The 14,507-nt window shown below is 39.3% G+C and overlaps 1 protein-coding gene and 1 long non-coding RNA gene across 2 annotated transcripts in view; both read right to left on the bottom strand.

Moving 5' to 3' along the window:
* Positions 1–238: 238 nt before the first annotated feature.
* LOC127498670 (NACHT, LRR and PYD domains-containing protein 12-like) overlaps positions 239–14,507 on the bottom strand; it is a 135,908-nt gene continuing 121,639 nt past the window's right edge. The window contains exons 17-20 of the mRNA XM_051868283.1: positions 4,633–4,806; positions 2,667–2,840; positions 1,539–1,712; positions 239–404 (exon numbers count right to left, since the gene is read on the bottom strand). Of these exons, the coding sequence (XP_051724243.1) occupies positions 239–404; positions 1,539–1,712; positions 2,667–2,840; positions 4,633–4,806 (688 nt within the window). The remainder of the gene's footprint in view (positions 405–1,538; positions 1,713–2,666; positions 2,841–4,632; positions 4,807–14,507) is intronic.
* LOC127524949 (uncharacterized) lies at positions 4,832–12,321 on the bottom strand. The gene is made up of 5 exons (XR_007933209.1): positions 12,169–12,321; positions 11,478–11,561; positions 7,422–7,544; positions 7,282–7,334; positions 4,832–7,120 (listed from the first exon to the last, which is right to left on the bottom strand). It is a non-coding gene; the product is annotated as an uncharacterized LOC127524949 (long non-coding RNA).

Here is a 14,507-nt window from a genome sequence, read left to right as displayed (position 1 = left end):
ACACACTAGAGACAGAGACATTTCTCATGTGAGGCTGGACGGCTGTGAGCTGAAGCTGAACGCACTGATTTTAGCAGGAGTGCAGCGTTTTCCTACAATCTGACCAAGTCTATTTTCAAACTGAAATGATTCACTACTGACACAGTTAATGAAGCAGGTGTTGTTGTATAAAGCTGTGACAGTGTGTTTTCACATATCAGAGGTAAATGAAGATCTCTTTAATATCAGTGATGTTTCCTCACCTCAGGACACAGTTTGAGTCTCGTAGCATGTCACTGAGCCGCTGCTTTGAGTCTCCAATCATATTCTTACTGAGATCAATCTCTTTTAAAAAATGCAGTGCTTTTGACTTAGTCAAAGACTGAGTTAAAGAAGAAACGTCTGTAATGCCACAGCTCTGTAGACTATAAAGACAAACAGAGGAAGAGAGATCATCTTACAAACAAATAATTAAAGGGTTAGTTCACCCAAAAATGAAAATTCTGTCATTAATTACTCACCTTCATGTCGTTCCAAACCTGCAAGACCTTCATTCATCTTCAGAACACAAATTAAGATATTTTTGATGAAATCTGAGGGTTTCAGAACCACACACAGGCAGCAACGTCATTGCACCCTTTGAGGTCCAGAAAGGTGTTAAGGACATCATTGAAATATTCAATGTGACTATAGTGGATCAACCTTAATGTTATGAAGCGACGAGAGTATTTTTTGTGTGCAAAACCAAAACAAAAATAACTTTATTCAACAATTTTGTCTCTCCCCTGTCAGTCTTCGGCGCTGTGAACACAGTGCAGGCTTCCGTGTTACGTCCGAATGCCCAGTGCTTGAAATGGGCTGGTACGCTTTTACCTCTTTATTTTTACCTGTAGCATACCGGCACTTCTGACATGTTGCATGTACGGAAGAACACTGCACCCTCCCTTCTTCAGGAACACGTTTTGAACTGAGCATCGGGATTACCGGCACTTTTATTTTTCCACTTCAAGCACTGTGAACGGCGGTTCAGTATCCTGAAGAAGGGAGGGTGCGGCGGGCTTCCGTACATGCGTACATGCCGGAGGTGCCGGTATGCTAAAGGTAAAAATGCACAGCCTGCACTGCGTTCACAGCGTACAAGACTGACAGGGGAGACACAAAATTGTTTATTAAAGTTGTTATTTTTGTTTTGTTTTTGCGCAAAAGAAGTATTCTGGTCGCTTCATAAAATTAAGGTTGATCCACTGTACTCACGTTGACTATTTTAACGATGTCTTTAATACCTTTCTGGACCTCAAAAGGTACAATGAAGTTGCTGCCAATGTGTGGTTCAGATACTCTCGGATTTTGTCAAAAATATCTTAATTTGTGTTCCGAAGATGAACGAAGGTCTTGCGGGTTTGGGACAACATGAAGGTGAGTTATTAATGACAGAAATTTCATTTTTGGGTGAACTAACCCTGTAAGGTGAAGAATTATGCACAAATAAACTTGTGAGATAGAGTATTTAGTGTTTTAGTTTAAACTGTGATTTTAAGCATGTGAAAAATGTTACTGACCTCAATCTCTCCAGTTTACAGTGTGAATCCTTCAGTACGTCACATAAGTGCTTCAGTCCTGTGTTTTTTATTTTATTCCAGCTCAGATCCAGCTCTCTCAGGTGTGACGGGTTTGATTTCAGAGCTGAAGTCAGGATGACACACTGTTTCTCTGTAATACTGCATCCAATCAGACTGAAGACAGAAAGAGAAAATGACTCAAATCCATGTTCAGTTCATGTGTGAGTTAAATGAATCATGAATAAATGTCATACAGTCAATAATAAACCATATAAACGAACAAACCAAGACAGGAGCATTTGAGGATACTAGTTACAATCCAAGTCTGGATCCGTCCTCACTCCCAAAAATAAGTGAATTTATCACTGTAGATTAATATATAGGATCAATTTAGAAACAATAGAAAAATGAACATTTAAATGGTACATTGTCATATTTTTAATGTAAAAAAATCTGATACATGTTCGATTAAGTCATTTTAGAGTGTAATTTACAATCTCAAAATACACATTTTTCTCAATAAAAGATGAATTTTTTGAAAAGTACCGTTAGTCCAGTATAAATGTAACATTTCAGAATAATCTATTTGTGTAACAGTTTTGTTGTGTTTTATTATCATGGTGTTGCTGTCTGTGTGTGTTCCCTAGTTAGTGTTCTTGGTTGTTAATTAGTTCCTGCAGCTGTTCTGTTTTACCTTGATTACTCTGTCTGTGTATTTAAACTCTTAGTTCTGTCTGTTCATTGTTCTGTCGTTTATGTTGAAGTGGTTGTGTTTTTTCCCTCCTACATGTTAGATTTGTGATTAAAGACAGTGTTATTGTATTCTCCATCGTCGTGAGCTTCATTACAAATAGCCATTCGTGACAATTTGTTACAATTTTTTAGTCATTTCTCACTTCTGTCTTGTTTCAAAGCAAAGATCTGTTGAATTCCCAGAAACAATTTTATAGCCACAAAGTTTAAAATGCTTCAAAGTTTAATGCTCTTTTTACTGATACACATACAAACCCGTTAACTAATACCATTTCTGAATCTTTCTTCAGATTGAGATGCAGCGCTACAAATGATGAGACTTGTGCCGTTGTCTTAAAATAAACTAAATGGTGAATAAAATATAATGATACTAACTGTAGTTTCTGCAGCTTGAATTGTGGGTTCATCAGTAGATCACTGAGGTTTTTCACTCCAGAGTCTCCTAGTTCATTCACACTCAGATCCAGCTCTCTCAAGTGTGGCGGGTTTGATTTCAGAGCTGAAGTCACAGCAGAGCAACCTTCATCTGTCATATAACAGTATCTTAACCTACATTAGCAGAGAGAGAGAGAGAGAGAGGAGAAGATAAGACAGAAAAAAACTCTTTATTCCCTAAAGTCATGTTATCTTCATAAGCAAATAAAACAGACAGTGGAAGACAGATCTTCATCTTTATTTCACCAGATCACAAAATACTAAGGTGAAAATGTTTGCACAAATATAATGTGAACTCAGGCCAATGCATGGTTCAGATAACCTTGGATTTCATCACAGATATCTTAATTTGTGTTCCGAAGATGAACGAAGGTCTTAGGGGTTTGGGACGACATGAGAGTGAGTATTTAATAGGGCTGATGCATTGCGAATCAAGAAATGATTCTGGATCGATTCAGATTTTTTCGTATGTATTGCGATTCTCTCTCGAGTCGGTTCTGAGCTTAGTTTTTAACAGCAGATGGCACTGTGTGCTTTAGAAACAGCTGTCCTCTGCTTCCTTCCAGTTCCTTAAGCCCGGGATACACTGCACGGCTGTCCCAGGCGAAAAATTGTCATCGTGAAACAATTGTGGCAATTTCTGTGATCGTGGCTCTTAATCGGTGGTCCTATGTCGTACAGTGAGAGAGGTTCAAAGACGGCCGTTTGTGACCAAAGATAGCCTACGATAGTTTTCTGACAGTGTCAGAAATTCAGCATGATCAACGCACAGTGTGTTTGCTGCTACAACCTACGTCTACTGACCAGCTAATAAAAAAGAGACATGAAATCAAAGCGACATGGCTCTAAAACTTAAAACTTCTTACCTCAAGCTCTTTTCCCTTCTTCTTTTGCCACTTCCTTTTTATTTTCAGCACACATAAAAACTACAACTACCAAAGTGTGATTCAACATGGTGTTTTGTTTACCACTAGTGCATGCTGATGACTTTTTTTTTCTTCTATAGAAACTTGCATTGTAGCCTACAAGTCAACAGTTGTCATGATCATACAGTCTACATGCATGTCGTACATGTGTCAAGTTTAGTAGATCCGTGTCATACAGTGTGATAAAGTAATGATCTTACAGGATTGCTAAAATCGTGCAGTGTATCCAGGGCTTTACACACACCACTTGAACCTTCTATAATATAATCATTCATAAAGTTCGAAAAGGTTGAAGTGAATTACAAGGGAGTTTGCAGTGGGCTGTTTATGTTAATCTCGCATCATAAAAGCATTCTGAGGTGCTAATACATTCTCAGACTCAGCCGAATGCACGAGCGCTCTTCTTCATGAGCATTTGTGCATGCGGTTAAAAAAATTGCCTAGAGCGCCATCTGCTGTTAAAAACTAAGCTCAGAATCGATTTGTGATGCATTTGGAAAATATCAGAAACGATCCACGAATCGTGATGCATTGACAGTATTGTCCCAGCCCTATACTTAATGAAACTAACCCTTTAAGGTGAAGAATTGTGCACATATATAATGTGAACTCAGACTCTGTAACGCTCTGGTGATAACGGGAAAGCACACGATGAGAATGGTGATGAAACACAGTGTTTAATAGGAAACTCAGGCAAAAATACACCATATAATACGAACGAGAACCGACAAGGGACTGAACAAAACAGGGAGTATAAATACACAAGCTAAATGAGGAAACTAAACAGAAACAGCTGGATGAAAATTAACTAATCAGAACCATAGCAACTAATGAGAACTGATACAGACATAACAGAAAATGAACTAAACAAAACATACACAGGACAGGCTCATTGTGAAATATTGAGTATAAAGTGTTTTAGTTTAAACTGTTAGTGATTTTAAGCATTTTGATTCTTGTATGTGAAGAATGTTACTGACCTCAATCTCTCCAGTTTACAGTGTGAATCCTTCAGTATGTCACATAAGCACTTCACTCCTGTGTTTCCTACTTTATTCAAGCTCAGGTTCAGCTCTCTCAGGTGTGACGGGTTTAATTTCAGAGCTGAAGTCAGGATGACACACTGTTTCTCTGTAATACTGCATCCACACAGACTGAAGACAAAAAGAAAAAATACAATGACTCAGATCTATGATGATCAACTAACATGTTTAGCTTCATCCAGCAGACTTTTGCTGACATATAAACAGGGATATCCAGGTGTGGGTAACATGGAGAAAGACTACACATTGTTCATGTAAATGTACACCAATTAGGTGAAGTGAATAACACTGATTATCTCTTCATCACGGCACCTGTTAGTGGGTGGGATATATTAAGCAGCAAGTGAACATTTTGTCCAAGTTGTTGTGTTAGAAGCAGGAAAAATGGGCAAGCGTAAGGATTTGAGCGAGTTAGACAAGGGCCAAATTAGGATGGCTAGACAGCAGGGTTAGAGCATCTCCAAAACTGCAGATCTTGTGGGGTGTTCCTGGTCTGCAGTGGTCAGTATCTATCAAAAGTTGTCCAAGGAAGGAACAGTGGTGAACCAGCGACAGGGTCATAGGCGGCCAAGGCTCATTGATGCACGTGGGGAGCGAAGGCTGGCCCATGAGGTCAGATTCAACAGACGAGTTACTGTAGCTCAAATTGCTCAAGAAGTTAATGCTGGTCTGATAGAAAGGTGTCAGAATACACATTGCATCACAGTTTGTTGCGTATGGGGCTGCATAGCCGCAGACCAGTCAAGGTGCCCATGCTGACCCATGTCCACCGCCGAAAGAGCCAACAGTGGGCACGTGAGCATCAGAACTGGACCACGGAGCAATGGAAGAAGGTGGCCTGGTCTGATGAATCACATTTTCTTTTACATCACATGGATGGCCGGGTGCGTGTGCGTCGCTTACCTGGGGAACACATGACACCAGGATGCACTATGGGAAGAAGGCAAGCCGGCGGAGGCAGTGTGATGCTTTGGGCAATGTTCTGCTGGGAAACCTTGGGTCCTGCCATCCATGTGGATGTTTCTTTGACACGTACCACCTACCTAAGCATTGTTGCAGACCATGTACACCCTTTCATGGAAACAGTATTCCCTGGTGGCTCTGGCCTCTTTCAGCAGGATAATGCACCCTGCCACAAAGTAATAATAATAAAAATAATAATAATCCATGACCGTTTAGGGCTTCCGTAATATATAACTCTGTACCACAACTTTATCCAGACTTTCATATTCCAGCAATGTCATCGGCTCACTTGCCACTAGTAACATCTTCAAATCTGACAAACTACAAGAGGTAGGATGCTGAGAAAGGATGCATTAAATTGAGCAAAAGTGACAGTAAAGATGTTTATAATGTTACAAAAGATTCTGTTTCAAATATATGCTATTCTTTTGAACTTTCTATTCTTCAAAGAATCCTGAAAAAAAAAAAAAAAGTACTGTTTTTAACATTGATAATAATCAGAAATGTTTCTTGAACAGTAAATCATCATTATTTCTGCAAGAATCTGACACTGAAGACTGGAGTAATGATGCTGAAAATTCAATTATTGAATTATATTAATATAATGTAAAATGTCATTTTTATTTTTGTATGTGATGACAAAGCTGAATATATATTCAGTATATGTGTGCACGCATTTATTTGGTGGCATGTTTGTTTTATAATATTGGACAATCAATCAATACACACAGAAACACTTTCAAAACAAATTGTTGCCATTTGCATTCATTAACATAACCATAACTTTTAACTTAGTATATTATGTGGTGACTCTTGTTTCTGTGATCAAGTGTCATAAATCACACATTTAGAAAAAATGAGTAAGAGCTACTCTTGGCTGATGGGGACACTGTGGATGAAGCTGCTCAGGGCTCTTATTTTAACCTCCTTTAACTATTTCAGTCTGTCAAACTTCAAATAGGAGAGCAGTTCTGAATGAATGACAATACTCAGCAGCTGATAATGCGCCGTCCTGGAAGAAGAAGAATCAAGTTCCTAATTGACAGACTGCTGGGTGGCCTGAAGATGTTGTCTTTCCTATTTGGTGGAATCTAAATGTTATTGATAATTCAAATGTTTGATACCTGATATCAGAACGTGTACATGTCATGTTGAATGACACCATGTCTGATACAAGAACTCCAAAACAATCATTACAGTGACAATGCATTAAACACTGATGATCACCTGATCTGCTCGGAAAACAGAACCGAAAATACAGAATGAGTAAATGACATCTGCCTCAAAAAAGAAAGAAGCTGGATACTCCATGTATTTTGCTCTACAGCCCTCCCAGCTGTGGGACAAAAAATGTCTTCTCGCTGCCATAATTTTTTGCTTCTATAGTGGCATTGGATTGTAATGTCACTTTGTTTCCAAGGTCATCAATAATGTCGACAGTCAGGTAAATCTGATACTCTCCCTGAAGAGTAAAATAGCAAAATCTGTTTAACTATAAGATTATAGCTTTTAATCTTAGTATAGTATAATACATACACAACACATTTAATTTCCAAAGAATCAAATTAAAATAATACATCGCATTTAAATTGGAGTGGATAAAGCATAATGTTGGCTGCTTACCTCCGGACCATTAAACTTTTTTATGTACATTGGAAAAGTCTCATGAAGTGTTTCTGAAACAAGGAAGTAATCTCAATGATATCCCAGCTGCATCACCACACTACAAGGTACTGCAGTAAACATATTCAAACGTGTAGTACCTCCTTTGATGATGTAACATATTTTGAAATCCTCACAAGGAACAGATGGCTGTATGTGGTCCAACCACAGCTGACCTTTGTAGTGAACACTACCATGAAAACCAATACGACTGATTGTGAACACTGAAAAACAAAAAAAACTTTTACTGTTGTTAGTTTCACTTGAACCATCCTTGTTCACATTACTTAAAAAACTAAAATAAAACTAACTATATGAACTTAATTTAACTGAGTTGTTTCTACTACAAATGAGTATTGTCAGCTTTACTTAATAAGTGTTTGTTCAGTCAACTCAACATTGCTGAGTGAAACGCACTGGGCACTAACTAACTGGGCTGTGGATCCATAGTTCCCTGCATGCTTTGCAAAGGACTGCATTAGGAGAGTAAATTTAGGGATTAAAGTGTTATTTTAAGTGTTTTTCAGTAAAGGGAAAGATGTTGTTAGTTTATGTTAGTGTTTAATGTTCAGTTATGTTGGACATTTAGAAGAGTTTATGTAATGTTTTTTTTTTTTGAGTGCATTTTGTAGAGCAAATAGTTAATTTAATAAAGTAATTTAAGTCAATGAATGTGTTTACCTTATAATAAACATTTATAAATTTAAAGTCCCCCTGTAGTCAATAATTTTATCCCTTAAAACTCATTTTTAATCACCAAAATGACATATTTAAACTTTTCTTCATGCATTAAAATAACTTGAATGTAACTCTACATACTCTACAACTCTACAATATGCAAATTAGCTCCGCCCCCCACTCGCTCACGCAGATCAGAGATCCACTCAATCAACTTACTGAGGTAAACGCTGCACAATGGTATCGCTCTTTACAACATCGGACACATAACGGTAATTAATATGATTAGCCTTTTGCTTGACTACGTTATCAAACAGCTAATAATGTGTTGCTAATGTTACTCAAACCATTTCCGTTCGCCATGTTAGAGTCAGACAGCTGCCTTCTAACAATCAGTGTCCTTACAAACACTTTGAACTCAGAATGTCAACAGGAAAATTTACCAGGATAACTTGGATTCTCTCTGCTAGTTCGCTGTTAATGTAATGATGGGTCGAATGCGTGAGGATCCATTTGCAGCTTGTTTATTAAAAGTACTTACAGAGTAGACAGGGCAAAGGCAGAGACACAAACAGGGACAGGCAATGGTCGAGGCAGGCGGCAGACAAGCAGAGTAAAGTCACAGGCAATGGTCAGGGCAGGCGGCAAACAAACACAGTCCAATAAACAGTCCAATGGCAACAGAAATACAATCCACAAGAAAACGCTCAGAAGTGATCACCGGGGCAAATCAAGACTTCGCCAAGGGTGTGTGTGTGTGTGTGTCTTTTATAGTCCAGGTAATGATTTGCAGGTGTGTGTGGCACTTGGTGATTGGTGTGGAGTGTGCAGGTGATTGGAAGGGAGGATTATGGGAAATGGAGTCCAGGAACAGACAGTGATCGTGACATAACGCCCCCTTCCGGAAGGCGCGTCCTCGCGGCGTAAATGGCCCAGATAGGGAGGGGGGGTGGGTGCATTGGAGACCTGTTGGCAGACGGGAACGGGGTCTCCAATGCAGGTCCAGGAACTCGGGCAGCCACGGGGGGTCAGGTGCCACGGGCAGCCACGGGGGGTCAGGTGCCGCGGGTCAGGTGCCACGGGCAGCCACGGCGGGTCAGGTGCCACGGGCAGCCACGGCGGGTCAGGTGCCACGGGCAGCCACGGCGGGTCAGGTGCCACGGGCAGCCACGGCGGGTCAGGTGGCTTGGGCGACCACGGCAGGTCAGGGTCCGTAGCTGGCCACAGCAGTTCACAGGCGGTTGAAGGCCGTGGGCGTGTAAGGTCCCCACCCGCAAGCTCAAGCAATTCGGAGGCCGCTGATGATCGCGGCCGTGCAGGGTCCCCACCCACAAGCTCCCCACCCTCAGGTATATGGCCCCCCCCCAAAAAGTTCTTGGGGAATTCAACGGAGGCCGTGGCGGTTTCGTGGGTAAGGATCTCGGGTGGCGCCGGCAGGGCGAAGAGCTCGGGTGGCGCCGGCAGGGCGAAGAGCTCGGGTGGCGCCGGCAGGGCGAAGAGCTCGGGTGGCGCCGGCAGGGCGAAGAGCTCGGGTGGCGCCGGCAGGGCGAGGAGCTCGGGTGGCGCCGGCAGGGCGAGGAGCTCGGGTGGCGCCGGCAGGGCGAGGAGCTCGGCGCTGGCCTCCGTGGCCGTATCAGGAAGAGCGGGCTGCTCTGGGACGGCAGCGGGCTGCTCTGGGACGGCCTCCGGGCCTACAGTGGGCTCTGGGAAGGCCTCCGGGCCTTGAGGGCTGGAGGAAGCCTTCTTCCTCCTCCTCCTCCGTTTGCATAGTTGAGGCGGTGGCTCTGTGCCTACCTCCTCGGTGGGCGCTGCAGCGGGCTCACGGGTTGGAGCGGACTCGCGGACTGGAGCTGGTTCTGGAGTGGACTCACTGGCTGGAACGACCCCTATGTTCCCAGACACTGGCGGGGCGGCCATCTTGCCCGTGGGCACTGGCAAAGCGGCCATCTTGTCCATAGCATCCAGAGAATTTGAGTGCGTCGCAACCGGCGAGCTTGAGTGCGTCGCAACCGGCGAGCTTGAGTGCGTCGCAACCGGCGAGCTTGAGTGCGTCGCAACCGGCGAGCTTGAGTGCGTAGCAACCGGCGGAGGCTTAGGAATGCCAGCCGCTCGTACTGAAGTCAGCGCTGGATCAGCCACACTGGAACGCAACCCACTCCGCTCCCAAACAGATCCAGAGACGTGATGTAATTCTAGAGGATTAATATGCTAAAGCCTGCCGGCACGTTGATGTGATTGGTTACGAGGTAGTTTGTGACGTCATAGACAACATCGATTTCAAACTGCGGATAAGAGACACATGGTTTGTCTTAAAGCATATTAAGAACACCACATAGACATATAAACAACATTGATTAACAACTTGATTTTCACCACAGGGGGTCTTTAACAACATTATTAAGTAAACTGCACATATAAATATTATGTAACAGTGACAAATTCAAATGATTTGTATTTACTCAAAGAAATATTGTCAGCTTTACTTGAATTTCTTTTGTTCATACAACCAAGTTGTTATTTGTACAGATTACTCAATATAGTTGTGTGGAACCACTTGACGCTGCTTTTTTTTAAGTAAATCCATCAATTAATTTTCTTTTTGAGTGCATGTCATCAGCTCATATTGTTAGTTCCCCTGTGTCAATAATTGTATTCTTTAAAACTCATCTTTGATCACCCAAATGACATATTAAAAAAAAAAAAAAATTCCTGTGAAAATAATTTCTTCATGCCTTAAAATAGCTTGAATATAACTCTACACCCTTGCGGACACATGAATATGCAAATTAGTCTCTGTCTCCACTCACACCAGCTCAACTTTACTGTAGTAAATGCTGCACAATGGCAAATGAAAATAGTTTACTTTAGCCATATATGTTTGAACCAGAGAAGTGGAAGAGTGAATTATACAGGCTTGTCTACAAGTTGATGTATCAGCTAATAATGTGTTGCTAATGTTACACAAACCATGTTCCTGTTTGCCATCTCAGAGTCAGACAGCTGCCTTCTAAAATCCTTAGAAACTCTTTGAACATCAGTAGAGAAAGGCGTATAGTTCATCATAACGTTGTAATATGATGTACACAATTCACCTGCTATATTGTTAAATCTACCTGATTTTTCATATCAACAGAAGAATATACTGGGATCACCTGGTTTCTCTTGAGACTCCCTGCTTCAGAGCACAGTTAATGATATGCTAAAGCCCGCCCACACATTGATGCGATTGGTTACAACATGTTTGTCACGTAGAGAACAAGGGCAGACCAAGTTTTAAGAAGAAAATACTCAGCAATGGTGTTGACTGATGAATTTGCACATGGTTTGTCTTAAAGTATATTTAAAACACCACAAAGCCATATAAACAACATTAAAAACTTGATTTTCACCACAGCTATTTAATAATAAGGATTAAATTAAACGGGGTTGTTCCATATTATGTAATATAATAAAGATAATAAGTTAATGAAAGAACTTACTTGGGATTACTGTATAAGTTACAGTGAACAAATTCACTCCTAGAGAGCAGGGGGAAGCAGTCATTGACAGGTAATACAACGGTCCTGATTAAAGAGAGAGCATTGAAATAATGAAAAGACATCTCAAATACTGAATGTTGTAATATTATCTTTTGTGGATTAATAATATGTGGGTTTCCAATTATATTTTTGTATACACTGTGCCATTAAGTTTGGGGTCAGTAAGAAATCAGATATTATATAGTATTCAGAAAGGACACATCAAATTGATAAAGTGACATTAAAGACATTTAAAATGTTACAAAATACTTCTGTTTTTTTTTTTTTACTTTTTATTTCATCAAAGAATACATCATGATTTCCACAAAACTATTAAGAATCACAACTGTTTTCAACATTGATAATAATAAGAAACTTTTCTTGAGCATCAAATCATCATATTAGAATGATTTCTGAAAGATCATGTGACACTGAAGACTGGAGTAATGATGCTGAAACTTTAGATTTGATCACAGGAATAAATTACATTTTACAATTTATTAACAGTTATTTTAAATTGTAATATGTCACAATATTGCTTTTACTGTATTTTTGATCAAAACAACAGTCCTGGTGATCATAAGTGTCTTTAAAGGTTAAAAATGTTACACATGTACATACTGTATTGTAAAATATTTGACATTCCACTTACCATCAAAGGTGTACCAGACACTAAGATGTTCTGAGGAGCATAATAATCTTCTCTCTGCAATCACAGATGACATACAAGATAAAGCAATAAACCAGAGAAAAGTTGAAGGGCACAAAAGCACCATATCTGTTATCCTTCATGAACAACACCAGTGGAAAAACTGTCAGAATGGTTATGTACAAGTTGGGAAGCTGGAATTTAAACAGAACAAATATTTAAACTAACCATTCAAAATCAGTTCTTGCTTTTAACAATGCACTGTATTGTTGTAAAACACATTTGGTTTGAAAGCTGCAGCTGAATTTCTGTTAGGTGCCAGTGGTTATGTGAACAGAGAACTGTTGAAAAAGGGAAGTTTAGCCATGAGATGAAATCATGAAACATGCAGGAATGCAATGTATCATATGTGCATGACTTTATTTAGTTTTATACATGTTTCAGCATCAAAAACATGATGACTTACAGTTTCTGCAAATATTTGATGTATTAAAACTGAAACGAACTCACAGCTGTTCACATCAATGTGTGTTTTCATGAGGATGTATGGCAACCACACTTCTGCTGGAACAGTCAAAACTTCTCACCTTTAGGAAAATAAAATGTTTATTTATGTCAGATTATTTTATAGATCAAACACAAAGAAATCAACAACCATCAACAATTAGAACAATCTAGCAGAGTATGAGGCGTTTTTACAAGTCTGATCAAAACCAGTTCCCAGGTAGATCAATTTCACTGCCATTAAAATGCCATAAAAACACTATGCATACCAATACTTTGAGAGAGCTTTGCTTTAATGAAACCAAATCTAATATGAGAACTCCAGATATGAATATTAATGAACCACTGAAATCACTTGATCTTATCAGAAAACACTGAATGGAAAAGCTGCTCCAGAAAAAGAAAAAGAAACAGCATAGCTTGTCCTTCATCCCTTCCATCTATTGAAAGCTTTTGTTCATAACATCACGGTATTTCACTTGCCCAGTGATATTGAAATGGACTGTTTGGATGTTTTCAAGGTCATCAACAAGTGTCACATTCGCACAAACCTGATATTCACCCTATAGAAAGCAAAACAAAATCATTTTTAATCTCCGTTCGATGATAAAGAAAAAAACACATTTATTTTAGAATGGGTAAAGTGTTAGTATTGAAACCTCTAGAACAGAAAAATGTTTCATATAGTGAAAAGGTGTTATGACATATTATATAATTTTGCACATCAGGATCATAGAAGTCATTTATATAAGAAAAGATAAAGCATTACTGTTGATTGCTCACCTCAGGGGGATAAAATTTTCTCAAATAAATTGGAACTGTGTCATGAAGTGTTTCTAAAACAAGAATGTGTTCTCATTAGTGATCTGTATTAATGCACAGCTGAAACACTATACTGTGACTGTGAGGGATGCAGTAAAAGTCTAATATGTTCACCTCCTTTGATGATGTCACATATTTTCAAATGTTCACAAGAAACATCTGGCTGAACGTGATCAAACCACAGCTGACCTTCGTAGTAAAGGAGAGCATGACACCCCATACGTGTGGTGGTGAACACTGAATGACAAAACAAGGCAATACATTAACTAAAAAATCTAATTAATAATAATAATAATAATAATAACTTTTTATTATTATTATTACATTATTATTATAAATATTAAACAGGATAAGTAGTGAATAGTGAAGTTTAATGTAATATTGCATAATGTAATCAAAATACAGCGTTCATCTCTTATAAACTTACTTGGAATTACTGTATACGTTAAATTGTACAAAGTCATTCCTACAGAGCAGGGGGATCCAGTCACTGACAGGTGATACAACGGCCCTGATTTAAGAGAGCGTCGACTGTTTTTAATTACATAATGACATCAAACAGAATCATGAAAAGAGATTCAGAGCCCACAAGAGGTGATTCGTGAACATCATGTGAAAAATTAACAGTAATTAGTACGTAAATTGAAATTAAAAATCAAAAGACATGTTTCAAAAAATCTATTTAAAAAAACATTGATTTATAGTTTTAAAAAAGTATCACTTATCTTTTGCTGGTAGCTAATGTTTTGAGATAACAGATCAAACTCAATAAATAAGTAGACTATTGAAAAACAAAAAGATCTTACCATCATAGTTGTACCAGAGGCTAACACTTTCTGAGGAGCAAACCAAATGTCTCTCTGCTGAGGACATACAAGACAATGCCACAATATGACAAAGAAAAGCTGAAAGGTACAGAAGCACCATTGCTGTTCTCCTTTAATGAAACAAACCAGTGGCAAAATCTCTCTTTAATGGTTTCATATCATATGTGTATCAGTCTTCAAATCATGATC

Source organism: Ctenopharyngodon idella, chromosome 2, assembly GCF_019924925.1.
Source record: "Ctenopharyngodon idella isolate HZGC_01 chromosome 2, HZGC01, whole genome shotgun sequence".
Lineage (NCBI taxonomy): Eukaryota > Metazoa > Chordata > Actinopteri > Cypriniformes > Xenocyprididae > Ctenopharyngodon > Ctenopharyngodon idella.
Note: the sequence above shows the minus strand (reverse complement) of the source record. Positions and strands in the feature narration are given on the sequence as shown.